General features: G+C 47.3%; 1 protein-coding gene across 8 annotated transcripts in view; it reads right to left on the reverse strand.

Annotated features, from left to right (window-relative positions):
- Positions 1-7,035: 7,035 nt before the first annotated feature.
- The window catches only part of Ttc39a (tetratricopeptide repeat domain 39A), a 56,714-nt gene continuing 36,571 nt past the window's right edge, over positions 7,036-27,178 (reverse strand). For 3 of the 8 annotated variants that reach the window (XM_027402449.2, XM_027402452.2, XM_027402453.2), the window contains exons 7-18: positions 26,692-26,791; positions 25,961-26,026; positions 23,608-23,716; positions 22,762-22,829; positions 22,625-22,684; positions 21,206-21,367; positions 13,416-13,507; positions 11,557-11,677; positions 9,870-9,981; positions 9,424-9,538; positions 8,942-9,058; positions 8,251-8,526 (exon numbers count right to left, since the gene is read on the reverse strand). In XM_027402449.2, coding sequence (XP_027258250.1) covers positions 8,406-8,526; positions 8,942-9,058; positions 9,424-9,538; positions 9,870-9,981; positions 11,557-11,677; positions 13,416-13,507; positions 21,206-21,367; positions 22,625-22,684; positions 22,762-22,829; positions 23,608-23,716; positions 25,961-26,026; positions 26,692-26,791 — 1,243 coding nt within the window. In that variant the 3' untranslated portion in view covers positions 8,251-8,405. Of the gene's footprint in view, positions 8,527-8,941; positions 9,059-9,423; positions 9,608-9,869; positions 10,046-11,556; positions 11,678-13,415; positions 13,508-21,205; positions 21,368-22,624; positions 22,685-22,761; positions 22,830-23,607; positions 23,717-25,960; positions 26,027-26,691; positions 26,792-27,178 lie in introns of those variants that run through there. The other 5 variants (XM_035439723.1, XM_027402451.2, XM_027402454.2 and 2 more) reach the window with 5 other exon arrangements.

Consider the following 27,178-nt stretch of genomic DNA (forward strand, 5'->3'; position numbering starts at 1 on the left):
CCAGGCCTAGGCTCTTCCCCATGTGTCCAGGCCAAGAGAGCATCCCTTCTCATAGGATGGACTCTCAAAATCCACCCCCCCCTTTTTTTAAGACCTTACATATTTAATACAGTGTGTTACCCCTGTGCAAATGGAAAAAATTAAGTTCAACATTTCTAGACCAATATGGCTTTTAATTTTTGTACAGTGCCAACTGAACACGGTAAACTGGGATACTTTTTTCAAAGTTGACGACAGCACAGCTAGTTTCCAAAAATTCAAATTATATATGTATATATATATTTATATTTATATAAAAAGACCAATAATGGCAGTATGTTATGCATCAATAACAGCAACAGCTTTTCCAGGTTCTGCAGTCATTTGAACAAAATTGTAGAGACATCCAGCACACTCCATTAAAAAAAAAATAAATAAATAAAAAACAAAATCCCAGGAAACAGCACAGTTCTGTTACTCTTGTGGTACCTGGCACCATTTTTTTTTTTTTTTTAGTAATATATCATCTTTGTCTTTTTGTGATTGGGTTGCCTTGCTCAGAATAGTTTCTTCGAGTTCCATCCATTTTCCTACAAATTTCAAGATTCCATTGTTTTTTTCTGCTGAGTAGTACTCCATTGTGTAAATGTACCACATTTTTTCTATCCATTCTTCAGATGAGGGGCATCTAGGCTGCTTCCAGTTTCTGGCTATTACAAATAATGCTGCTATGAACATGGTTGAACAGATGTCCTTGTTATATGAATGTGCTTCTTTTGGGTATATGCCTAGGAGTGGAATTGCTGGATCTTGTGGTAGACTCATTCCCATTTTCTTGAGGAGTCGCCATACTGATTTCCAAAGTGGCTGTACAAGTTGGCACTCCCACCAGCAGTGGAGGAGTGTTCCTCTTTCTCCGCATCCTCTCCAGCATAAACTGTCATTGGTATTTTTGATTTTAGCCATTCTGACAGGAGTAAGATGGTATCTCAGTTTGTTTACATTCTTACAAGGAATCTCTTAAATAGATATTGGAAGAATTACCCCCATCCCCATGTTGTGTATCTGTATTATTTCACAGAACTTAGGGTATTAAGTTTCCTTACATAAATGTTCTTTTGTTAGGGGGAAAGCATTTTTAGAAATTATGTGTATGGTTATTTTGCCTGCATGTCTGTTTAACACTGTCTTCCTGGTGCCTGTGGAGGCCAGAAGATGGTGTCAGATCCCTTGGAAATGGAGTTACAGACAGGTTTGAGCCTCCATGTGGGGCTGGGAATTGAGTCCTCTGGGAGAGCAGCAGGGCTGAGCCATCTCTCCTACCCAGAAAGAAGCATTTTAAAAAAGGCTTGGTTAACCAGCTCGACCTGTGGTCTTGACTGAGTGGTAAGAAGTAAAGAAGGTGAGTTTCTTAGATTCACCTGATAGTACTTATGCTAGGGTGTGAAGCTCAGTGCTAGAGCACCTCCCTACCTTACTAGAGGGCCTTAGTTCAACCTCAGTACCAACAACCACAACAATCTGGTTTCCTATGAAAGAAAGCAATAAGTACAATCTGCTCTTCTTTGAGACCCAGGCTGGCCTAGTACAAACTGTGTAGTCCATGTAGATTTGTGGCAATCCTCCTGTCTTGGTTTCCTTAATACTGGGATAATGGGTATCAACTACCATTTATAGCAGTAGCAATCATTTCTTAGTCATTTATTTTGACCTGAATGCAAATGTATCTTAAGTAATGAGTGCAAACTAATTTTTAACCTTTAGTTTTGAAATTTATGAACACAGGGGGAGTTGTTGGCTTTTAAATTTACCTACTTGAATTTAAGTAATATTTATATACATATATATTTAAAATAGTCATTGCATGTACTAATCCCTGATTGACCCACATGATATTTGCCAGACCAGTGTCAAAAGTGGATTTTCACTGTTTGTCAGAAGCCCAAATGTTTAGGGTGGTAGCACATGCCTGTGACCCCAGCAATTGGAAAGTGAAGGCAAGAGGTTCAGAGGGCATCAGTTACTGTGTAGGCTCTGAATTTAATAACAAAGACTCTAATCCCTTAATCTAATGCCCTCTGCTCTACAGTTCACATACATTGTGTGCCTGTTTGTGTGTGGTGAGGAAGGGGGAGGGAGGAGAGAAAGATGGGGCAGGTGTAGGTGCCATAGTATGCATGTTGAGGTCAAGATAATTTTGTAGAGCTGATTGGATTCTCTACTTCTACCATTACATGACTATGAAAGGCCAACTCTAACCAAGTGATTATCTAGCAGAGAGAAGAATAAATCTAATATTTTCAGTCTCTGTAGTAATTACTTTTCTGTTACTGTAGAATTTGTTTAGGATCACTTGTTCCAAAGGATAGGCTAGATTTATGTAATGGTAGTGAAGTCATGGCAGCAGGAGCAGAAAGCTGAGAGATCCCACCTTTCATCAAAGAGCAAGAACTGGAAGTGGGGTATGGCTATAAATCTCAAACCTGTTCCTGTGAAGTACAAGAGCGTCCCCAGACAGTACTGCCAGCAAGGGACCAGGTACTGGATTATGTGAGCCTATGGGGACATTGTTCAAACTAGTACAGTCTCCAAGTCATTTCCTTTTTGTTTTGTATTTTTCTTTTTTGTTTGCTTGTTTTTGTTTTTGTTGGGTTTTTTTTTTTTTTTTTTTTGAGACAGGGTTTCTCTATTGCTTTGGAGGTTGTACTGGAACTCACGGAACTAGCTCTTGTACACAGGGCTGGTCCCGGGAACTCACAGAGATCCGCCCACTTCTGCCTCCCAAGTGCTGGGATTAAAGGCATGCCCACCAACACCCAGCTTCTCCAAGCCAGTTCTGTGCACATGCACAGGCAGTTTATGTAACTGGCAGATAAGCCTTTCCTGTGCTCCTGTGAAGTTTGCTATGGTACACTGTTTCCTTAGCTCCTGGACAAGGTTACATAGGCTTCCTGCCATGTGTCCTGTACTTATTTCCTTGCTGTTTAGCCAGAAAATCTAGGCACTTTACAACCTGTTTTCTGATACATAAAGTTCATTAGGTCCAGTGAAATTCTATAAAGTTCAGAATTACCTGCACAATTTTTCACTTTATTGAAGTTTGTTTTTTATAACCCTGAACGACAGGCACTGGCAGTTAACATTATCACTCATGTAAGATTTGTGAGTATTACATGTATGTACACATGGAGGTCAGAGCAATCGGGGTATAGAAAAGGAGGTTCCCTTTAGAAAGGACCTTCCTGAGTGTCTTAAACATTGTCTCTTCTGGTCTAGTTCAGCTCTAGGTCCTCAACTTTGAGACATCATGGCTGTGCCTCAGCAGCTTGTATCTTCTGGGCCCTGCCCTCTGCTCTGCAGATCACATACATTGTGTGCCTCTGTGTGTGTGTGTGTGTGTGTGTGTGTGTGTGTGTGTGTGTGTGTGTGTGTGTAAGGGGGAGGGAGGAGAGAAAGGGGGGATGTATGTAGGTGCCATAGTATGCATGTTGAGGTCAAGATAATTTTGTAGAGTTGATTGGATTCTCTACTTCTACCATTACATGACTATGAAAGGCCAACTCTTACCAAGTGATTATGTAGCTCTGGTGAAAGAAGACACAATATTTTTGTGTTTCAGACAAACCAGAAACAGTTGAAATTGTAGGCCATGTTTAACCCCAGATAATCCAGTCTTCACATAGCAGCTAAAATAATGTTATGGATCAGTTGAATGATGTCATCCCACTGCTAAAACTCTAATAGCTGTGTTGGACTGAAAATAAAATCCATTGGGGCAGTGTTGGAGAGCACTAAAGAGGCAGAGGCAAGCACATCTCTGAGTTTGAGGCCAGCCTGGTCTACCTACAGAGCCTGGACAGCCAGGGCAACACAGAGAAACCCTACCTAGAAAAATGAAAAAATCCAAACTGGGATGAAATGGCTTTCTGTCTCTTTTCATAGGACTCTGCCATCTAGCCTATCAGAATAAACCCCACAAAAGTATGACGCTTGTTTTGTAAATGAGAAGAGAAACCTGAAGGAATCTTAATATTTCTGATGGGGATGGAGGTCTCATAGAGTGCAAAGCCAGACATGGTGGCAGGTGGAAGCCAAAGGCAGTTCTAGGCCAGCCAACACTACACAAGGAGACCCAATCTCAAGGGATTGGAGGTGGCAAGAAGGAACAGCAGAAAATCCCATTGCCTCGGGATCGTGAGTGTGCATCAGATTCATCTGGAAGACTTTCTGGGCCTTAAGCCTACAATTTCTAGATCTGAATTTCCTTAAGATCACAAATGATGCTACTAGTGGTCAGATTTAGAATTTGAACTTCTTGCCTGAGTGATAGACATTGAGCCAAGCCAAATTTTCTCCCTCCCTGCGTTTTGCATACTGGAGTTAGATGAAACCCTTTGTGCCACTAGTCATAAGTTAAGGATAGGAGCCCTGAAGTGCCATGCACCCTGTAATGTGAAAGAGCCACTAGAAGAGATTGTCTAATAGGAGAGGAGCACAGCCAAAAATTATAGTAGCCTTAGTTAATGGCAGCACGAGATATGGCCTAATTTAATCACACAGGGCAGGCCCTGCCTTCTCTTAGGGAACTGTGCTGTGTGTGACTTATTTTACATAATCCTTGGTAACATTATGACACACTTAGCAGGCATGTGGAGGGCAGAGGATAACTTTGGGAATCATTTCTCTTCCACTTGTGGATGCCAGTTATCAAACTCAGGTGATCAGGCCTGCATATCAAACTGAACCATCTTGTGGGCCCCCAGGGCTTTTTTTTTTTTTTTTTTTTTTTTTAGGATTCTGACCCACGGGTCATTTGAACTGGTAGGTGTGATGTATTTGCTTAAACAAGCACTGGTAGTATTTTAACTAAAACAGGGGCACGCAGTAAGCAGGTAGTAGTTATTAGTATTTTTCAAATACTGGTTAAGTCTGGGCCTAGTGGTGCACTTGAGATCAGCCAAGGCTACATAGTGAGATCCATCTCAGAAAAACTAAACTAAATCACAAATTAGTTTTTTGAATCAGTCTTATTCTATAGCCCAGGATGGCCTTGTACTCCTGAGCTATCCTGTGTTGGCCTCCCAGGTGCTGGAATTACAGGCATGAGGCTGCCACACCCACCTTAAAAACATAATTATAATTGGGACCTGGGGGGGAGAGCTCATCTGTATGTAATGTACTTGCAGAGGACCCAAGTTAAATTTCCAGCATCCGCTTCAGACAGCTCACTGCTATCTATAAAGTGTGTGGGGGGGGTGTGTGTGGGGGTGTGTGTGGGGGGGGGTGTGTACACAGGTGCACTCATGAGTACAGTTGCTGGGAGAGGCCTCAGATATCCTTGGAGCTGGGTGCAGTTAAAGATGATAGTGAGCCACCAAACATAGCTGCTGGGAACTAAACTTGGTCCTCTGGAAAAACAGGAATTGCTCTTAAATTCTGAACCATCTCCGGTCCTAAAAAACGATTTTTTTTTTTAAAGGTTCTAGTATCTAGCATTATACCACCCTTATGTTCTATTTCCTACTGTAAATCACCTCTAGCATATGTTGTAGCCTTCCCAACTGTACAGGTTAATCAGAATTTATCTGTCCAGCTAGGGACCAATTTCCTCCTTGCCTCAATGATTTTCATGAACAAGTTTGTATATATGTATAGATCATAGATTGAGGTCAGAATCTTGCTAGTAATTTTTGTTTGGTTTGTGGGGGGCGGGGGAGATCCACCTATCAATTACAGATGTGCACCTCTGTATCTAAGTTTTTGTTGGTTGGTTTTGGTTTGTTTGGTTTGTTTACATGGATGCTAAGGATCCAAATTCAGATCTTCATACTTGTCAGCAAGAAACTTTACCCACTGAGCCTTCTCTTCAACCTCAACTATTAAATGGTTTTGGTTTATGTTTTCTTTTGGCTTTGTTGAACTTAGATTAGACCTTCTCAGTATCTCATGGTGCCATGTGGAACACAGGGACCCGTGTCATACATACTCCATGTGTTAACACAGATTTCCAAAGGTGGAATTAGCTGGTACCTCTTCCATCTTTAAAAGTGACACAAGATTCAGTGTGCGTTAAACATTAAACTGATGGCCTAAAGTGTTGTTGTATGGTTGTATGGCATGGTGGCTGTATGGATCTAGGCAAGTTATTTAACCTGTGTTTTCTCATCTGGAAAGCAATCAGTCCCTACCTCATAGGGTACTTATGAGGATTACAACTAGTTTGATAGCAACTAGCAGATAGTGAATACTTATTAGCTGTTTTCTATACAGCAAAGGCTCTTGATTTTGTCTCAATGAATGGTTGAGATAGGGTCTCATAGCCCATGCTGACCTTGAAACTCAGTTTTTTGTTTGTTTGTTTGTTTTTTGAGTCAGGGTTTCTATGTAGCCCTGGCTGTCCTGGAACTAAGAAATTCACCTGCCTCTGCCTCCTGAATGCTGCTGGCATGTGCCACCACCTCCCAGCATGATTATACAGTGTTCTGCCCAGGCCAGAAGAGGGCACCAGGTCGAATTACAGATAGTTGTGAGCCCCCATGTGGTTGCTGGGAATTGAACTCAGGACCTCTGGAAGAGTAGCCAGTGCTCATAACCGCTGAGCCATCTCTCCAGCCCCCCAGCATGATTCTTAATCTTCCTACCACTGCCATGAGTAACCATGTCTAGATGTCCAGTATTCCTTACTGTGAAGTAAAACAACTCTCCCCAGTTATTTGCAAGGTGGTATCTATGATGTCTCTGGATGTCTGGTTGTCAACTGTATGCCTCCAAAGAGCTCTGTTGCTTTTAACTGGCTTTGTGCAATGGAAACAATTATAGTTGCTCATTTAGGAATGAATTTTCAAGCTCCCAACTGAGATTAGTTGTGGGTTTATGCTGTTGGTCAGTATTGAACTTTCACCTAACTTTAGAGAAGTTGTACTAACCCTAGCAGAATGGCACCTTGTAACCTTGGGAAGTTGGAGCTGACAACAGGTATGAGATGTTCTCAATGTATCTTTTCAACAATTTCCTGATGTCCTAGTCCTAGCAATCACAAAAGATACTCTGACACTCTGAAAGGTTAAAAAGATGAGATTGTTGCCAGGCAGTGGTGACACTCACCTTTAATCCCAGCATTTAGTAGGCAGAGACAGGCAGATCTCCGTGAATTCCAAGGCCAGCCTGCCTGGTGTACAGAGTGAGTTCCAGGACAGCAAGTTTCAGAACAGCCAAGGCCACACAGGAAAAACCCTCTCCCTTACCATCATCTTAGAATTAAAGAACCTCAAAAATTATAGAGGAAAATGGATTTATAGATTGCTTTGACCCGGGCCTGAGCCAAGCCTTGGATAGCTGTATTGGAAATACTCCCAGTCTGACTCAAGAATGATAGGGAAACCTGCCAAGGTGTGGGAGAGCTGATAGGAGAGCATTGCCAAGGGACCATTCAGATCCTCTGGCTGTTCATATGTGGCACAGGTGCTATGAAAGTGTACTGATCCAGAATGACTCAGGACATGGGGGAGCCTAGGATAGGATTTAGAAACCCAGTGTTCTTTTTCACAGACTAATTGAGCTAATGAATCCCAGCAGGAAAGCAGCAGCAGCAGTATCTTAGCCATTGCAAGAAAGTCATGGCAGGGAAGCAAAAGCACTTGAAACCCTGAGACAGGTTTGTAGCTGCAGCTAACACTGCCTGGTTAGGGCTTCTGTGTTAAGATTCTTTTGTGTAGTTCTGAAAAAAAAGCAGCAAAAAAGCAGCAGCACTAAGTATGAAAAGGGATCATGAATAAAAGGTTTGTTTGGCCTTTTCCTTATAAAACTCCCAAGGCTTCATCCTGTTACACAGGAACTGGTTGGTTGTGTTTTGAGAGTACAAGGTCTTCCAAACTCTCCATTTTTTTCCCAAACTCTCCATTTTTTTCCCAAACTCTCTCTCATAAATGCCATAAATGCCATAAATGCTAGCAACTTAATTTGGCTTTTTCTTTCTTTCTTTCTTTCTTTCTTTTTTTTTTTTTTTTTTCCTAGGCTGTCCTGGCCTTGGCAGCATGTGGAGAGGTTTACTTCCACATCATCTGGGTGAAAACAGATTTACAAGCAATTATTTTTTGGTTGGCTTAGAGTTTTCTTTTTTTCTTTTTAACACCAACTATAATCCATCAATGTATTTCTAAAGAAATGTAAACTGTTCATACATCACAGTGTAAAACAAGTACCCGTATGTGTGATAGAGCCAGCAGAAGGCTCCACCTGCTCTGCCCTAGGCAAAGGCCTTGGCCACACTGGTAAAAATGCTGCACAAATATTCTTGAGCCATCCCACTGGAGCACCAAAGTGGACCCCAAGGAAAGGCAGGGGGTGGGGAATCTTTTGAAATGTTTCCAGGAGCTCTGTCCAGCTAGCTGTGTGTTCATCTTCCAGCCCAGAAGTGCTGCAAAAAGCTACAAGGACGTTGATGAGACTGTAGATCTGTTGCCTTCTAGGGAAGATCTGGCCTGGAGCGTGGCTGCCTGGATTCGAAAATGGGTCCTTGACTCCATGGAGTAGTTCTTGTAGTTTTGCCTAAAGGGGGAGCAAAGGATCAGATCCAAGAAGCTTGGCTGTTCTGGGAAATCATTTGAGCTATGTGCTGTCGACACCACCACCTTACCACCCTTAGGACACTGAAGGGATTCAAAATGAAGAGCTGAGCCCTAAGCCATGGGAGGCTTGTTTAAAAGGCTCTACTCCTACCGCTACTGTCTGTCAGGAGACAGGTTTCTATACCAGCTTTTGTAGCTTGCTTAGAGTGGGTGGACCTTTGTCTCTAGAATTCCAGCTAAATTTTTAAACTGAGGGAAAAGCTCTCTTTGTGGTAACTAGAGCTGCATTCCCAGAACACTGCGCTTGCCAGCAGCCTCACTTGCCTGGGCTGCTCTGCCCCTAGTCAGTTCTGAGGGAGCACAGATAGGAAATATGGGGGTTGACCAAGCCTTACTTGGCAGAGTCTAGGAGTTTGATGGCCTCTTCATTTCTGCCTTGCTCCATGAACAGCAGGGCCAACTCCAGCAGGGCATTTGGGATCAAGTAGTGGTCATATTTAATCTTCTTTTCACTGCAGAATAGAAGCAGACAAGTAGGGAAGGTCCTCACTTATCTGCTAAATTTCCAAATTTATTTACTGAAATGAGATCTCACTATGTCTTGGCCTCAAACTCTTAGAGGTCCTCCTGCCACTGCCTCCTAAGTGCCGGGATTAAAAGTGCGCACCATAAACCTCCAAATTAAACATCAGCCTATAGCCTTTCCTAGTATAGCTCATCCTTACACAGAGTGGACATCAGCACGTGTGTGACGAATTAGGTGGCTGGAGACAGCACTGGAGTGCAGTGGGGGGCGGGGGGTGGAGACAGCACTCTAGTGCAGTGTGAGGGAGGGGGTGGAGAAGTTAAGCCCAGAGGAGCTACCAGAAGCACTTACTTGGCAGAGATGATCCTGAAATTCTCCTCCGCTTCCTGGATTCGGCCCAGATATTTGAGACACAGGCCTTTCAGCAGTTTGACCAAGCAGTCATCATCTGTCGAGTACTCATTCTCTGAGAATAGGGGTGTGGGGGAAGAAGGTAGGCTTGCTCACTTCTGCAACAGTTACTCAGGGAGCCCCTCTGTGGAACCCAGGACACAGGTGAATCAGACAGTTAACCTCAGGGGACTCACATCTGAGAAGAAAAGACAGTTACTGAAGAAGGAAGCTCAAGAGAAGGCCCTGGACAAAGAGACAAGGGACAGTTGCTTAGAGGAACTAACACTGGTCTAAAAGACTGGTTACTGGGATAGAGGAGTGAAAGGACATTTTTTTGGCAGCGGAACCTTCAGCTCTAAAGACCTGACCTGACCTGGCAGGTTCAAGAGCCTGAGGGTAATCACCTGGGCCCATTGCCAGCATCTCTTCAGCCTTGGTGATGACCTCAAGCATCCCATCAGTGAGTTTCCGCTGCTTCCCAATCACAGCATAGCCGTTCCAGATGTACATCATTTCCTGAGAGTGGGGGTGGGGCAAGTCAGTCCTAGGTCTCTGCCTCAGCAGGGCCTCAGTTTCCCATCTGTAAAACAGGCAGCTCAGTTCAAAAGGTCTGAGGCCTTTGGATTCCTGATCTTCCAGGTCTCCTCCCAGCCTGTGAAGCTGTAGGGCTGAGGGTGGTGTGGAGGCAGCCTTACCATCGACTTGTTATTGAGAGCTCATGTATTCCATGAGGATTTAGGGTGGCCCAACTGCCAACAGGTTTCAGCTACTTTCCTGATGTGGTCATTATGGATATTACTATGCCCTCTCTTTATCCAAACATCTCCCCTTGAGGATTGGGCCATGCCCAGCACTGTCCTGGAAGCCCTCCCTGCTCCTGGAGACCTCCCCTATTGGGGGAAACTAAATCCTCTCAAGACAGCAGAGCCTAAGGCTGTGCCTCTCCCTGACAACAGTGGGCTTACGGATGGCAGCCTCTTCATGGAAATTAGAAAACATCCTGTTTCCTTTGACTGACACTGAAAATGAAAATTTAATATTTGAGTTTCTGTTAGAGTCACATTTCCTAAATCAAGCCAGGTAATGGATATGAATGCAGTTAAACAGATTCTTGTTACAATGCAGGTTTAGATCAGTGCTCTTCAAATTGCTCTGGTCTTGAGATAGCAAACTGGCTGTAAAGGCTTGAGGAGAATCAGCAGTATATAGCCTGGCCTGTCCCTTCCAGTGTATCTAATCACAGATCACTTTCTACATAAGTAGCATTTAAATTGGCCCATAGAAATTGAGACAGGTCTCATGTATCCCAGGTTGTCCTCAAACTCACTGTGTTGGTTGAGGATAACCCTCCTGCCTACACCTTCCAACTCCTGGGATTACAGGTATGTGCCACTGTACTCAGTCTGTCAAGTACTTCAAAACCTCACATAGAGGATACAAGCTCTCAATAGAATAAACTAAGTAGGGAAAGGTCAGCTTAGGAAGTATTCAACACAAGTCATCAGTGGATTCTCACACCTCTGCATGAACTGGGACAGTTGCCAATGAAGATGTTGGCTTCACAGCAGAAGGACCCTAAGGTTACACACAATTGAGCCAGAGAGCTGGGACTACAGTTTGTCCAGCAAGCAGAGCAGGGCTACCACTCTGCTGATGCCAGCTCCAACCACGCATGGAATTAGCCTAACAGTAGCCCTGGATTTAGGTTCTGGAGCCTCACAGCTGAGTTCAAATTTTGAGACACCATCTGTGTGGTCATCTTTTTACTGACCTGCTGCTTTAGGCCTTACACCCCCTGCCATGCAAGTTTTGTTCAGAGTCAAACATAACCTGGGTTGAGACCCCTGCTCTCACCTCAGAAAAGGTTGATCTAATGAAGACAATGTAAATAGTGATTAGAATCCTGTGGCAACACAAGACATTCCAGCCATCCTGTGCTTGGGGCTGGGGTGCTGTCTAGTATCTAAGAGAGCTGTTCTTCCTGCCTTGAGGCATCTGCAGCCCGCTGGCCTGTCTCTCCAGCCCAGGAGAATTGTGAAACCCTCTCCAGTCCATTCCTCCACCTGCTGCAGAGGCTGTCTTCCTACTCACCAGAGCAGGGATTGGCAATGAGATGGGGTTAGGGGAGAGGTAGCGTCTGGACTTCCGGATGGCAAACTTCTCTGTGGGCAGAGATTTCCCAGCAATCTTGAGCTTCAAGCCTGGCACAGCCCTGAAAAAGAAATGGGGAAAGGGGGGCTAAGGGCTTGGTTCAGTCATAGGGTTCCTGCCTAAAATATTCAATTCCCCAGCACCAAGAGAGGCAGGAGTATAGGGAAAATGAAGCAGGTCTCCACTCTCAATTCGGCCTATTTAGGCCTCAGTTTCCACACTGTGTGATGAGAGAGCTTAACTCTAAAAAGCATATCAAGGTGTGAGCCAGCTTGTGGCTACAGTCTCATTTCACAGTCCCTGCATGACCTGATTGTTTACAAAGGCTCCAAAGCTGGCAGTGTGAGAATGTACCTAGATATCCCTAGGCCTGCCTCCTGCTTATCTCCCCTTGACGCCCAGGCCTTCCTGGGAGGGCCCACAAAAGTCTAATCCCAGTTTCACAGGCAAGACCAACACCCAGAGAAAGGGAGGGACCTGCACAGACAAACAGCTCAAACCCTTAATTAACTCCAGCCTCCTGAGCTGTGGCCTCAGCTGTTTCAAGGATAGAATAAAATGCACACAGCTGGGCATGCCTTGGCTGGAGCCTCACCCACTACCAGCTGCCTGGCCACTGGGTGTGGCTGGGATCTCAGACCCCGAGCTCTATGGGCTCAGGAAACAACTGGACGGGTGAGGCCACCCCAGATTCTTTGCTGCTTATTGCAGAACCCCTCTGGGTCTGTTTTCTAATCTCAAAAGCATAGATTGTACTACCTCTCAAGTTTTCTGGGGGAGTTCTGTGAGCTGGGGCCATAGAGTTTGCTATAGCAGCAGGTACTCTGCAGGTAGGTGCTCCTTTACAGCACTAACCAACGTCTGCTAATGGAGCCAGCCAGCCTCATCTTTGACCATGGAGGAAGGCTCTAGAATCCATCCTCCAACTCCAGGCTGGGCTTGCTAACATTTTTGACCCTTCACAAAAGGCAAATAAGGGAGACAGAAAATAATGAAAACATCAGCACTCTGGGAGCGGTCCAGTTGGTTCCAAATTCTATTCTAGGGTCTTTAAATACATTTTCCCATTGCAAAACTATACTGCTTATTCCTGTCTTACAGGAATTGTCCAAGGTGTCCCAGCTGGGAAATGGATTTAGTTCTGTTGCTTTGATTCAATGCTGTGGTCTGTGCTTCTCTGTGGATCTAGCTAACTCCTCCTCTCTGGACCTCAGAGTCTGGTGGTTTAAATGAGAAATGTCCCCCATAGGCTTAGGCATTTGAACACTTGGTCCCCAGTTGGTGTGCTGCTTTGGGGGGAGGTTTAGGAGGTGTGGCTATTCTGAGGAGGTGTGGCTATTCTGAGGAAGTTTTCACTGGGAGCAGGCTTTGAGAGTTCATAGCCTCACCCTCCTTGCTCTTGCTGCACCATGCCTGGTGCTTGTTACCATGCCCACCCCTTTACCACCACTCCCCTGCCATCATGAACTCATCCTCTGGAAATGTAAGCCAAAATACACTTTCATAAATTGCCTTGGTCATGGTACTTTATCACAGCATCGGAAGTGACTAATAGTGTCCTTATCTGTCCTGGTGACCAGATGAAAGGGATGAGTGCTAAAAGGTTCTGACAAAACACATTCAGATTTTTCTAACCAGCTGCAGCATCAGCATGAAGTGGTGGCCAGAGGGGAATAAGGGCACAGGGCCCTTAGAGCTGGGAATGCCAACTTATCACTACAGCTCAGGTAGCCAAGAGCAGAACCTGACTGGTCTGTCCACAGTAAGGCCTACAACAAGAGCGCGATGGTGGGGCCGACCTGAATAACTCTACTTCATCATCCCCGAAAGGCTTGTAGTCTTCCTTCCCAAACATGCTGAGGTAGGCAGCCTTCATGTAGATGTAGGTTGCCTATGGGAGACAGAAGCAGAGAGTTAAAGAGCAACCCTCCCTCTGACAGCTCCACACTGTCACCTTGACTCCATCAAGAGAAAGACCTGAGCAACATGCAGGCCTGCTGAGACAAGGCACAAGCAGAGGGAGCATGGTTGGGTGCTTCTGGGAAGCAGTGAACACGGGTAGCCCTTGAAGGGTGATGGGAAGATTCAGATTCATAGGAACCCATCTTAGTGGAAGTAGAGACATGCATGGGACACAGGTGGCTTGCAGTAGGGACTATATGGAGGAGTTTTAAGTCCAGAAGAGAGGACAGGACCCTGGCAGGGCTGGGGTAGGCCTACATCACCTCAATCCATCCTAAAGAAACCATCTAAAAGAACCTTGCCTGCTAGATCCATAGGCCACCTGACAGGGAGAGTGGGGAGTATTGCTTCAGCTGCAGAGTAGCCTGCACAAGTCCCACAAGAAAGGCGCTGGGGTTAGGGTTAGAGGTGTTTGGCTCTGTGCTGCCCTCAAGTGGCCAAGTTTTGAAAAAGCTGCCTCCCAGGGCAGCTGCCAAGAAAAATACCCACCAGAAGCCAAGACATGGGTGGAGAAGGAAAGGGATCCTGGAATCTCAACCAGCACCATCCATGATGGAACACAGCCTCAAGGTGGCTTAATGCTTCAAACCAGGACCAAGCTGATCTTTGTGGATGTGTAACAGAGTCTCCTCATGGAACCATCATGTTAATGGTCACTCTACCCTCTATCTCTCCCTAGTCCCTGACGTTCCAGGGACAATACCTCATGTCTAGCTTTTTTCTTCTAGATTAAATACCTGAGATGTCTTCTGAACTTATAAAGAAATGGTAGCAGTATACCTACACTGGTTCTAAGCCAGTTTCATGAACAGTGGGGACAGTATTTAAGAATTTAAAACTGACAGTAGAGCCTCTAATTAGCATGAAATAACCAGGTCAAAAAACCTGTATTGTCTGTAAAAATGACTTTAAAAAGGTTTGTCTTGAGACAGACATCCACAGATACACACTGAGCTGAAATCTGGAATTTAGTTGAAGAGAGGGAGGAATGAAGAGCGAAGGGGTCTGTACCAGGTTGGAGAAACCCACAGAAACAGTTGGCCTGAACAAGGGAGAGCACATCGACCCCAGATGCTGTCGGGGAGGCCAGTACAAGACTGATCCAGACCCCTGAACATGGATGTCAATAAGGAGGCCTCTGCACTCCAGGGAGCCTCTGGTAGTGGATTAGTATTTTTCCCTGGTGCAAGAAGGGACTTTGAGAGCCCATCCCACGTGAAGGGTTACACTCTGGCCCTGGACACATGGGGAAGGGCCCAGGCCCAGCACAGGAAGATTTGGTGGACTTTGCAGAGCCCCATTGAGGGCCCTACCCTGCCTGGGGAGTGGTGGGTGGATGGGGTGGGGGTAGGTTGGGGATGGGGGAGGAGGGATGGGGGTGAGGGGAGAGAGAGGGAGAAGGAACTTACATGTGAAACAAGCTTGTTCCCTAACTTGAATTAATAAAAAAAAAATTAAAAAAAAAAAGGTTTGTCTTGCCAGATGGTGATGGCACATGCCTTTAATCCCAGCATTTGGGAGGCAGAGGCAGGCGGATCTCTCTGAGTTGGAGGCCAGCCTGGTATATAGAGTGAGTTCCAGGACAGCCAAGGCTACACAGAAAAGCCCTGTCTCTAAACACAAAAAGGTTTATCTGACAACCAACCAATTAACAAATAAATTAAGTTCCGAGAACAGAGATGGTGTCTGTGACGGCAGCAGCTGGGAAAGTGAGCAAGTAGATCATGAGTTCAAGTTCATCCTTAGTTTCATTGTAAGTTTGAGGCCAGCTTGGGCAAGGTGAGGCCCCCCCCACCCTTCTCTCTCTCTCTCCCACACACAGTAAAAGAAATAAAACATGGGATCATTCTAGATGTCTTAGCAGGGAAATTGGTTGCTGCACAAGTTTACCACCCTGAGTTCAATCCAGGAACCCACACAGGGTGAAAGGGGAGGACAGAGTCCACTCGTCTTCTCCACCTCCAGACACACTGGCACTCCTGTCCACAAGCATAGACACAATAATAATCAACAAAATACAAGAGTGTTCTCAAAACAAGAGGTACAAATAGGCAAGAAATACGTGGGGGAATGTTCAGCATCCTTACCCATAAGGGAAATGCAAATCAAAACTACATTCAAGAAAACCAATGACAACAGATTGGGGGGGGGCTCGTGTGACTGCTGATAGGAGTGTGCATTGGGGCAGCCAGTGTGGGAATCAGCATGGATCGGATATTCTTCAGATATAAAATAGAGCTATCCTATGATGGGGCTACCCCACCGGAGTGCATACCTAAAAAAGTAAGCTTCAGCTGCTGCCAAAGGCTTCACTTCCAACAGTCTCTCCTGGCCTCTTAGTGCCAAGCCTCAGCTGCTTTTTAGGACTCCTTCGTGCCTTCAAACCCAGCACCATCTGGTAACTTACACATTATCAAGTTCGGCTGCAAGTGCAACGTACAAATGTGGCAGCCTCTGGAAACACAGCTTCTGTGTGCCCACTCTGAGGAAATACTTCCCAGAAGGCTTCACCTCAGTGATGCTGGTCTCCTCTTAATCACCACTAGTTTCTTAGCTCTGGCTAGCCAGTGTCATTGTCCCCCAGTAAAGCAAAGGTTTTCCTTCAGTGGTTCTGGTCTCCTGTTAATCACTGCTGATTCTTCAGCCCCGCTAAACCAGAACCACAGTCTCAACTCAAAATAGCAGCCAGCCCTGATAGTCTTTAAGTGACTCTCAAACTCCCCTGTGGAACATCACAAGCCAAGCCTCCGTCATCTGCACTCTCAACATTCCTATCTCCCAAGCTCTCACAGAACAGCTCACCAAGCTTTGAACACTCAGTGGCTTTTCTAGCTCAAAATTCCAAAGTCCACCCACAGTTCTGCCATAGCAATACCCCATGACCCTGGTATCAATTTATCTTAGTGTTACTATTGTGATAAAACACCCTGATCAAAATCAAGTTGGGAAGGAAAGGGTTTATTTCACTCACATTTCCATATAGCAGATCATCAAGAATGGGAGCAGAAACCTGGAGGCAGGAACTGATGCAGAGGCCATGGAAGAGTTCTGCTTACTGGCTTGCTTCCTATGGCTTGCTCAACCTAGTTTCTTAAACAACCCAGGACCGCCAGCCCCAGCGTGTACCACCCACAGTGGACTGGGCCCTCCCACACCAATCCCTAAGAAAATGCCCCACAGTCTTGCCTACAGCTGGATTTGGGAGGGGAGGTGTTTCAAGGTCTTTCTGTGTAGCCCTGGCTGTCCTAGAACTCAGTCTGTAGACCAGGCTGGCCTCAAACTCACAAAGATCTGCCTGCTTCTACCTCTAAGTGCTGGGATTAAAAGCATGCACCCCCCACCCTCTGCCCCAGCACCTACAGCTGAATCTTATGGAAGCATTTTCTTAATTGACACTCCCTCCTCTTTGATGGTGACTCTAGTCTGTCAGGCTGACATAAGACCAGCTAGCAGAGTCACAGTGTTGATCATGACAACAGAAAGCAAACTGGAGTTGGTTGGATGGTTGGATGGATGGATGGATGGATGGATGGATGGATAGGATAGATAGACAGACACATGTATGAAATGGGGAAAGGAGGACTGGAGAGAAAACATCCACCAAAGGGTGGGTAGAGGTAGGGGACTGAAAATAAGCCAAACTACAGTATATACTTTCATATATAAGAAAGTGTAATAAACCAATTATTTTGTATGCTAACCCAAAAAATGATTTTTAAAAGAGCTTAGCTTGAGATGGTGCCTCACACCTGTATCCTACTAACTGTTAAACTAAATCAGGAGAATAACTCCAAGTTCAAGGACAGCCTGAGCTACATAGTGAGTTCTAGGCCTGGGCGGAGTGAGAGACTATCTTAGGGTTTCTATTGTTGTGACCAGAAGCAACTTTGGGAGAAAAGGGTTTATTTCACCCATACTTCCATATAACGGCTCATCATAGAAAGCAGCAAGGACAGGAACTCAAACAGGACAGGAGCTGATGCAGATGCCATGGAGGGGAGCTTACTGGCTTGATCATCATGGCTTGCTCAGTTTGCTTTCTTATAGCATCCAGAACCACCAGCCCAGGGTGGCACCACCCACAATGGGCTAGGCCCTCCCACATCAATCACTAATTCCAGTCTTGGCTACAGCCTGATCTTAGGGAGGTTATTTTACCAATTGAAGTTTCCTCCTCTCAGATGACTCAAAAACAAAATAAAGCAAAACAAACAAAAAAACCCAAAAAACAAAAAACCAGGGCTGGGGAGATAGTTCGGTGGGTAAAATGCTTGCTGCCCAAGTATGAGGACCTGAATGCAGCACATACCAAAAGCCAGGTGTTGCTACAGGTGTCTGTAACCCCAGGTGTCTGGGACTGGGGAGGGTGGTGGAGTTGGCACAGGGCAGACACAAGAAGATCCCTATAGCTCACTGGCCAGCTCACCCAGCAGAAATGGCAAGATTCATGTTCAGTGGAGAGACAGCAACTCAAAAAATAAGGTGTAGAGCAATAATGACATCTGGAAATCAACATTTGGCCTCCTTCATAGATCCATGTGCCAAATATATGCTCTGGCACACAAACAAAAGTGAGTTATTGAGCGATAACTGCCACATATGAAAAATAATTAATATGTCATCTCATATATTCAAGGGGAACACACGGTCTACATAGGTCATATGAGGGGACAAGGCAGACAGAGACAGATGGAAATCACTAAGCCACAGAATGCTGGACAAGACTTTAAAATTGTGGTGGTGCACACCTTTAATCCCATCCACTCCCCTGCTCCAGACCAGAGGGGCTCCCTCCTACAGCCCACTACAGCATGAACAGTCCTCCTTCAAGACATTCATGGCCCACCCCTTGGATGCACCTGTGTTGTCCCTGACAGGGGACTTGTTTCACTAGAAGCCAACATGAAACATCTTGTGTGCTTCCTGTCTCCAGGATGAGCCTTCAGTGGGGCCTAGGCTAGGGCCTGACACTGAGAGTGCCTAGCAAGCATAAACATTCAAGGTCCTCGCCCCACAGTTGTGATATAGTTCAAAGATCCTCTCAGAAACTCCACAGATTCACCAGTCTCCTCTGCAAGATCAAATGCCACTTCTCCATCCCTCCACAGCCCATGGGGCCTTTGCCTGTGAAGATGCTTTGTTTTGTAGGCTCTTTCCTCCAAGAGCCTCCCTACCCCCAGACCAACAGACCTCTCTCACCTCACTGAACAACCAGCCATCAGGCTGGGGTATACAGTGACTTGTGCAGTCAAGTCATCCAAGGACATCAGAGGGACCACAATCACCTTTCTGATCCAGGTCCCTTCTCTCTGGGGTCAACTGTTTACCCTCTAATTCCACAAATGTTTACCTCACTGGAGTAGGAAACCCAGGCTGTGCCAGGCAGGCAGACAGTGCCCTTCTTTAAGCCTCCAGCAGTAGCCAGAGGAGGCTCATGCCTCCAGCACAACCCCCAATACCACAAGCCCTCACCCCATGAACACAGAAGCCTGGCAGCGCCCTCCTCCCCAAGTCCTGGTTTCTTGCTCTGGGTTGGGGGGGGTGGTCTCTGTCCTCTCACTTTCTCCTTTTCCCTAAATCCTCCTTCCCTGGCTCTGCTCGAATGTCTCACCTTCCTGAATGAGCCCTCTGTCCCCCTGGCGAGTCTTCCAAGGCTGCCTCTGGGTTCCCAGGCTTATGCCTTTAGAGGACTAAGCAGTGTCACCATGGAATTCCTACCATCTTAGCCCCAGGCTGCGAGCTCTGGGCCAACTCAAGTCTCCACAGGGTGAAGTTTTAGTGATCCGGGCAGAGAAGGAGCTGAATATAGGAGCTGGCATATATGGCCATGTCCACAGACAGATAAATCCCCAGAGCTGGAAGCTGAGGGATACTGCAGCAGTCTGGCACTGGAGAACAGGAAAGGAGCAGACCCCAAAACTGAAGCCATTTTTCACAGGAAACCTATCTAAGGAAGGTAACTGCTGACAGAGGAAAACTTACTGCCCCAAAGTCATACAGTGAGGTGTTTCTCACAGCAGACCTCACCATGCCTAATAAGTCTGGCCTGCCCCGTGCACCTCACTGTAGCGGTGTGGTCATGCTAGGCCTCCCTGTTCCCATGTGGGTAGACGCTGCTGAATGATGTGCCCCCTGAGTTAGGCCCCCAAGGATGCACCTTCAATAGCAGGAGGCCTCAAGGCAAACCCAGCCTCCTCAGGAGGACTTGAGCTGTTAGTTAAGAGAAAAGCAATCTGCTGGATTCTACCTTACTGGGAACAGTGAAAAAGGATGACAAATGCTAGAGACACGGTGATTACTCAGGGGAACCTGCTCCCTCCAAGCTCCGCCTGCCCCAGGATTTCTCTTCAGCTTGGTTCCCAGTAAAGAGCAGGAAAGAGCCAGAGCCATGCATAGGCAGGGTGAGAAACAAATGAGATGCAGATGACAAATAGATCTTATAACGTGTGTCAGGGCAGAGCTGCTCTGACAACAGCCAGGAGTCCTTTAAGAGGCTTCAAAGGCCACGGGAGGATCCAGGATTGATTAGCAATGTCGGCTATGGACAAGGCGTAAAGTCATCGGAGTAGGTGTGCTATGTGCCAGACCAGCCTGGACACTGAAGACGCTTGCTTCAGTCTGCACTGCTGTTGCTGTCACTGTCACTAACATCACGCTAGCACTGTCCCACTGACCTTGTTAAGTCTGGCTGTGTTGAGCAGATATATGCTTTGTTTTCTTTTGCCTACATGGCATATCTGTATAATGTCATTTCCTCCCCTTCTCTCTCTCTCTCACACGCACACCTCTTCCAGTCATGTCACCTCATTGGTCCTTCTGAAAGCACATGGTTCCCTCCTACTCTCATTCCAGAAGGGAACCTTTTCTTTCACCTGTTCCAGATTTTGACATGAGACATATGAGGCTTAGTCCTGGAGTTTGGTTGAAACTAAGGAGAAGATGTAATTTAGCCACCTCGCCTGTTTTGTGTGAAGAGAAAGCTGTCTGCAAAACACAGTGTCAGACAAGAGAACACAACTGCAGGCAGGATGGCTAAGCCAGATGAGACAGTTTGAATTCCTGGAGTCAGGTGACGCCAAGTAATTTCAGTTGTATGAGCCGATAAGCCTCCCATGTTTTAGATCTATTTGATCCCAGTGACCACCAGACCCACTGGGGCTATTTGATTAAAAATAAATAAAATGTAAACATTCAGTTGTGCTGGGCATGTTCCATGTGTCCATGTGGCTGGCAACTACCATCCTTGGGTAGTGCAAAAGAGATCCCTGCCATAGTGTGCATTTCTGTTAGATAGTGCATGCTTTAGACATGAGACATGGCTATTCCTTGTGACTACATAGCTGTGCTGACACATTAGAGTTGAAGGGAGGTAGCTCCCTGACAGGGGAATGCTTAGAACAGATGGACGAGGGCCTGGATTCAGTGCCCAGCACCAAATCAAGTTTCTCGGCTTGTCACAGCTTTCAGCTCCTCCCAACCCTGAGTCCTATTCAGACATTCGGTTCTGATTCGACCCCAGTGGACACGTACATATTTAGTTGGGGGTTTGGCCCTTAATTTAGGGGTTCCTTGGCCCATCTGGGTGACCCCTGGCCACCCAATGCCCTGCCCCACAGTGTTAGCCCACCTTGGACCAGGAGTTCTCCTTGCTCAGCAGGTCGGCGTAGAAGAAGGCCATCTGCCACTGGCCCTTGTAGGTGAAGCACCACATGAGCTCCCAGTAGCACATGTGGTGAAACTGCTTCCAGTGTTGCTGGGCCTCGCAGCACTCCTCAAACCGCTGGATGGCCTGTGGGCAGCTTCGGGTCAGCCCCTCAAGGGCCCACCAGCCAATACCTCTGTACCCCTTAACTCCACAGCAGGAATGGCCTCCCCCAAGGCATGGTAGTTCAGAACTGTGCCAGGTCAAGACGGGGTCTGGGAAGCCTGGGAATCTGACTTCCAGTCCCGGCTCTAAGTCTGAAAGGCTGGCTATAGGCCCTGATCGCCTCTCATTTTGACTCTAGAGATTTGGTCACTAAACGAAAGCATGGAACAGAGCACACTGGTGTGGGGGACGACAGGACAGGACAAACAAGGTGCAATGTTTACCTTAGTGTGTACATGTGGATGGATGCAGGGGGAGGCCAAGGGTCAGCCTCAAGTGTCTTTCCTCAGCATCTGTCCCTCTTTGTTTGTTGCGAGACAGGGTTTCTCTGGGACCTGGGGCTCCCCAGTTAGGCTAGCTGGCTCAATAACAAACCTCAGGGATGCACTGCCCCCACCCCCCCAGGACTCTGCCACCATGTCTGGCTTTTTCACATGGGTGCTGGGGACTAAAGTCAGGTGGTCTCTTCATGTGTCATCTAGTCAGCCCCAGAGGGCACTAATATTATACTGATATAATAATATCTGCACCTCGGGCTGGAAAGATGGCTCAGAGGTTAAGAGCACTGGCTGCTCTTCCAGAGGTCCTGAGTTCAATTCCCAGCAACCACATGGTAGCTCACAACCATCCGCTATGAGATCTGGTGCCCTCTTCTGATGTGCAGATACACATGGAAGCAGATTGTTGTATACATAATAAATAAAACCTTTAAAAAAATAATATCTGCGCCTCAGAGAAAATGCCAAAGATTCTAGTAGTTTCCATGGTTACCATACTTAGGGATTTACCCTGGTAGGGCTGGCTGCAGACATCCAGGACTCTACAGTGTAGTCTTCTGCATTGGCATAGTGCTCTGGACTTGGCTCTGACTGTGACCTTCCCTGTGTAGCCCTTTCCGTGGTTCTTTTTCTCCTCCTCCATCACCCCACCACCACCACCACCCTAGTCACCATGCTCTGCACAGCAGTTTTCCTGACAAGGAATATCAAAAGCCTGTATCTCTCTATCAAAAGCCACAGCACAAATGCCACAGCCTCCCTCTTCCCAGACGCCCCCAGGCAGGCAGGAGTGCCTCTCCCACCAGGCTCTTTCATGGGCTCACCCTACCCCCAAGGATGCTTCTATGTGTCTAATTTCTTTCTGGGCTGGGGCATCCCACAAGACCCCCACGTCACTCACAGCATCAATATTCCCTTTGATAGCTTCAATCCGCCCGGCAAAGAACAGGAAGATGGCACCCTGCAATGACACTCGTGAGGATCTGTGTGTCCACCGGGTTTAGATGGGATGGGGTGGCCAGCAGAGGTTGGTCTCACCTTGGGGTATCTGTTCAGGTAGGGCTTCAGCAGCTTCTCTGCCTCCTCGATGTTGACATTCCCAGTACCTGCAGGTAGCAAGGAAACACAAGGCTCAGGTTACCACTGCTGACACCTGTACTCCTCCTAGCAACCTGCCAGGGCCTTCTTGTGTCCTGTGTTGTAATTTAAGAAAAATGGTGCGTGAGAGAAAGACAGGGTTCAAGCAGAGGGTTTTTTTTTTTTAAATTAGGGAACGGGATCATAAAAAGGGGAGAGGCAAGGGGGAGACCAGCCTCCAGAGAGAGAGGAGTAGTAGGAGAGAGGAGAAAGGAAAGGAGAGACAGGATGGCGATGGGGGGGGGAGGGGCAGACAGACGGAGAGAAGAAGAGAAAGAAAGATGGGAGGTGGGCAGAGCCCTATTAAAAGGGAACATAGTGATTATGCACAGGTGGTGCTCTATCCTGTCAGGACCCCATGGGCAGGCCAGTACAGATGCCTGAATATTAGCTCTCTGTCTTTCCCTCTGTGAAATGGCACGATTCTCCCTATCTCTACAGTGACAGGAGGCTTGAACAAGCTAATGTGGATACTGTCCAGGCACATCACAGGCTCAATAACCTGGAAGCCATTTCTGAGTCTGCACCTAAAACAAGGGACAGCATCTTCACACCTTCCACGAGGTGGCGCAATCACCCCCATTTCACAGATGGAACCTGTGTGGAGAGGACGTGGACGTTCAACAAGCCAAGTGCAGCAAGCCGCAGCAAGCCGGCTGACCTGGCTCTGCCAGTCCTAGGTGCCTGAGCAGTGAGTGTCAGCCGCTCACCCGGGAGCCCACCACCCCGACACACCGGATCTCCTACCGAGCACGAAGGTGAGGAAAGTGTGGTAACACAGCAGCAGCATGACACACAGCACTGCGCGGAAGCTGTGCCCGTTCGCACCCTCCTCCAGCTGCAGCAGCCCATAGTCCTGGGGTAACAAGAACACAGGCTGGGATTCTCAGAGAGTCACTGGGCCTAAGAGGGCAGTTCTGGGAGTCTGTTCTTCCGGAGACCGGAGCAGTGGCACCAGGATGGTGATGCTGAGACAAGGGCTGCCCTCCCCTCCCCATCTCTCCATCTGTGCCTACTCTTGACCCTGTCGTGGGCACAGAAGCCAAACTGCGCAGTCAGCTTGGGAGTAGGAATGACCCGAAGAAAATGACCCTAATTGCAAGTTGGTGCTGATGGTGCCGGTAAGCCTGGGCCAGAAAAGCTTCCTGGGGAGAATGTTCCAGAACCTCACTGGGCCCAGCCCCAACCTGTGTGTGTAGTCTCTGCCTTCCATCTACCTTCCTCAATATTCACGCCCTTTCTCAAGTATAGGCCTGCCTGGCCTGCCTGAAACGCTCCACAGCTGCCCTGGTTTGGGACTGACTTCACCCAACGAAGCGCAGCAGCGGGTTAGGGTAGACTTTCCCAGCTCAGCCTTCCTGAAACCACCTACCCAACCGCCTGCTCTCACCCACCAAGAGAAACCACACAGGCCAAGCGGTGGCCAACCCTACATTTAGTACTGAAGACTATTAAGCGGCACTCTATGGGTGCTAACCTTGAACTCAGAGATCCTCCTGCCTCTGCCTCTCTGCCTCTCTGCCTCTCTCTCTGCCTCTCTGCCTCTCTGCCTCTGCCTCTGCCTCTGCCTCTGCATCCTGAGTGCTGCTGTGCACCATCATGCTAGGCTCTGTATGGCACTCTTAACATTTTTTTTTTTCATGATTAAACAAAATGGATTTTGCTGGGGTGCACATGCCTATAACCCCAGCACTCAGGAGGCAGAGGCAAGCAGATCTCTGAGTTCAAGGCCAGCCTGGTCTACAAAGCAAGTTCCAGGACAGCCAGAGGTATTACATTGAGAAACCCCTGTTTTGGGGGGATGCGGAGGGGGAAGATGGACTTCTGTATAATATTTCCTTTTAAAGTGATGTTATTTGGGGCAAATAATAGGTAAACCAAAAAGCTGTGGTTCATATATGTGTCAGATATAAAAAGCCAGAGAGAACACACACACCAGCATCTTCAGGACAATGTGGGTGTTGTGGAATATATAACTATGTAAATATGTTACATTTGTTTATGTTGCAGAATATTAAACCTGAAAAGATTTGTTACATTTGTTTCTGGTGCCTTTGTTAAGAACATAAAGATGTGTTACATTTGTTTATGCTGTGTTTGTTTAATTATGTAAAGGTGTGTTGCATTTGTTTCATCTTGCCTGCCTAAGGCACCTGATTGGTTTAATAAAAAGCTGAATGGCTAGTGCCTAGGCAGGAGAGGGACAGGCAGGGTTAGGAGGCAGAGAGAATAAACAGGAGGGGAAATCTGGGCAAAGGAGGGACAGAGAGAATGAGGGAGGAGGAAAGGGGGGCACATGGGGCCAGACACGAGAAGTAGGGAGAAGTAAGCTCTACAGAAAGAAAAGACAAAAAGTCCTGAGGCAAAATTAGATAAAGAGAAACAGATTAAAATACGAGCTAAACTATGGCCGAGCATTCAAAAATTCATAAGTCTCTGTGTCATGATCTGGGAACTGGTTGGTGGCCCAAAAGAAAAAGGCTACATGTGGAGCCTCTTATTTTTACAGAGAGGAGGCTCATGGGAGAAAGGGAATTGCCTCAGGTCACAGGGAGAGGAGGAGGCTGGGAATGACCCATGACTTCCTGGACAGTGTTCCTTCCACCACGCTGGCAACCTGCTGAAGGCGGCCTCCTTGGTCTGCTTCCTCTAACCCCTGCTGGTGTGCCAGGTATTGGCCCCAGTGAGTCCCCTGGTTCCTCTCCAGGTCTGATGACAAGACTCTCTGCACACTCACTGATAGAGTAGGGACACCAAAGGCTGACCTTGAATGAAAGGACTAGCTCAAGACCTTGTAGTGAGCATGTGACCAAGGGGGAAGACAGTGTGGCCTCTGGTGTCTATGGGGCTGCCTTCACATCTACCCTTCTCACACAGTCCCGCTACGCTGCAAGATGCCAGGCAGGAAGACATCTGTGGCCTCACAAACCCTGAGGGAAGCCTGGGGCTCAGAAAGATCTAGACTCCCCCCAGGGCCACACACAGAGAGGGATCTAAGTCAGTATTGGCAGCAGGCCCATGGTCCCTCAGCCCCACTCTGTCTAGCCCAACTCCAGCCCTGGACTGGGTAGATGGAGGGTACAGAAAGATTGCCAGTTACCTTGTTTCCTGAAAACCCGACAAACTCGAGCAGCCTCAGGATCCTAGTGGGAAGCATGGACAGCGTCTGTGGGGTCAGAGGCAGTGGGTGTGTGGAGGGCATCCTAGGGAAAGTCAGAGGACCCCACCCCGGCCTGCCCTTTACCCAGGTAGGAGAGAGTGGCCACCTTGTCCAGACCTGCACCAGCCTTTGCACTGTCTCCCCAGACCAGCTCCTTCCTCCACAAGCAGGCTCAGCATTTCCATGTCCTTCCAAACCTGGCCCCTGCTACTCCCCTGCCTGAAACTCTTGGTGGATCTAAGTCAATTCAATGCTAATCTCTGTCCCCTAGGAACACTCCAGTGGCCCTGAAGAGAACTTGGATCCCTGTTCCCTGTGGGATACAGCTGCTTTCAGGCCTCTCCTTCCTCGCCCCTTCGAGCATTTAACAGCCTGCACTCTGGGGCAGAAGCAGTCTGAGTTTCTGGGGTTGCCAATGTCTATGGCTATAATTACCTCACTCAGGGTTCAAGCTACCAAGTAGGCACATGTAGACTCCCGAGGTGGTCACCCACTGTGGCACTCCAACTAGAGCCCCTAAGGCTGGTCGTATTTAAGAATCATCTCTAGGTCCCATGCCTAGCACACAGCCAGGCACAATGGCACATAGGGGTTACCTTGTATGGGACAAGGACATGCAGGAGAGCTCTACTGGGGGCCAGACACTGAAGAAATGAGGGGCTCCTACTCACCAGGTTGAAGGCTCCAACACCAAGCTTCACCCCTCCTTCAAAGTGCCTATGGTTCTCTCCCTTGCAGTATTGTGAGGACTGGACAAGGCTATCCAGTTCCCTGTGGGGAGGATGCTGCTTAGCCACACACAGGAGCCAGGCTGGGATCCATCCCCCATCTCCCTGACAGAGTGGGCTCAGAACTCAACAGTGGTGGATTTAGAGTTCTACAGACCCAGAGGGCTGATACTCAATGAATTTCCATCTTGTCTTCCACAGCAAATGCATGTTCCTTACCCCTAAATGGCACCACATTGGCCCTAATGGTACAATACCCTCCACCAGCCTCAACTGCCATCTTAGGCTGGATAATTCTTTGCTGGGGGGGAAGGAAAGAACCTGTTTCCAGTGCAAGATGTTTACAACATCCCTACCATCCTCCCTCTCATCAGTGGGACAACCAGGATGCCTGTGTCTCACAGGAGGCACAGTCACCCCCAATGAGAAC

Source organism: Cricetulus griseus, chromosome 2 (assembly GCF_003668045.3).
Source record: "Cricetulus griseus strain 17A/GY chromosome 2, alternate assembly CriGri-PICRH-1.0, whole genome shotgun sequence".
Taxonomy (NCBI): domain Eukaryota; kingdom Metazoa; phylum Chordata; class Mammalia; order Rodentia; family Cricetidae; genus Cricetulus; species Cricetulus griseus.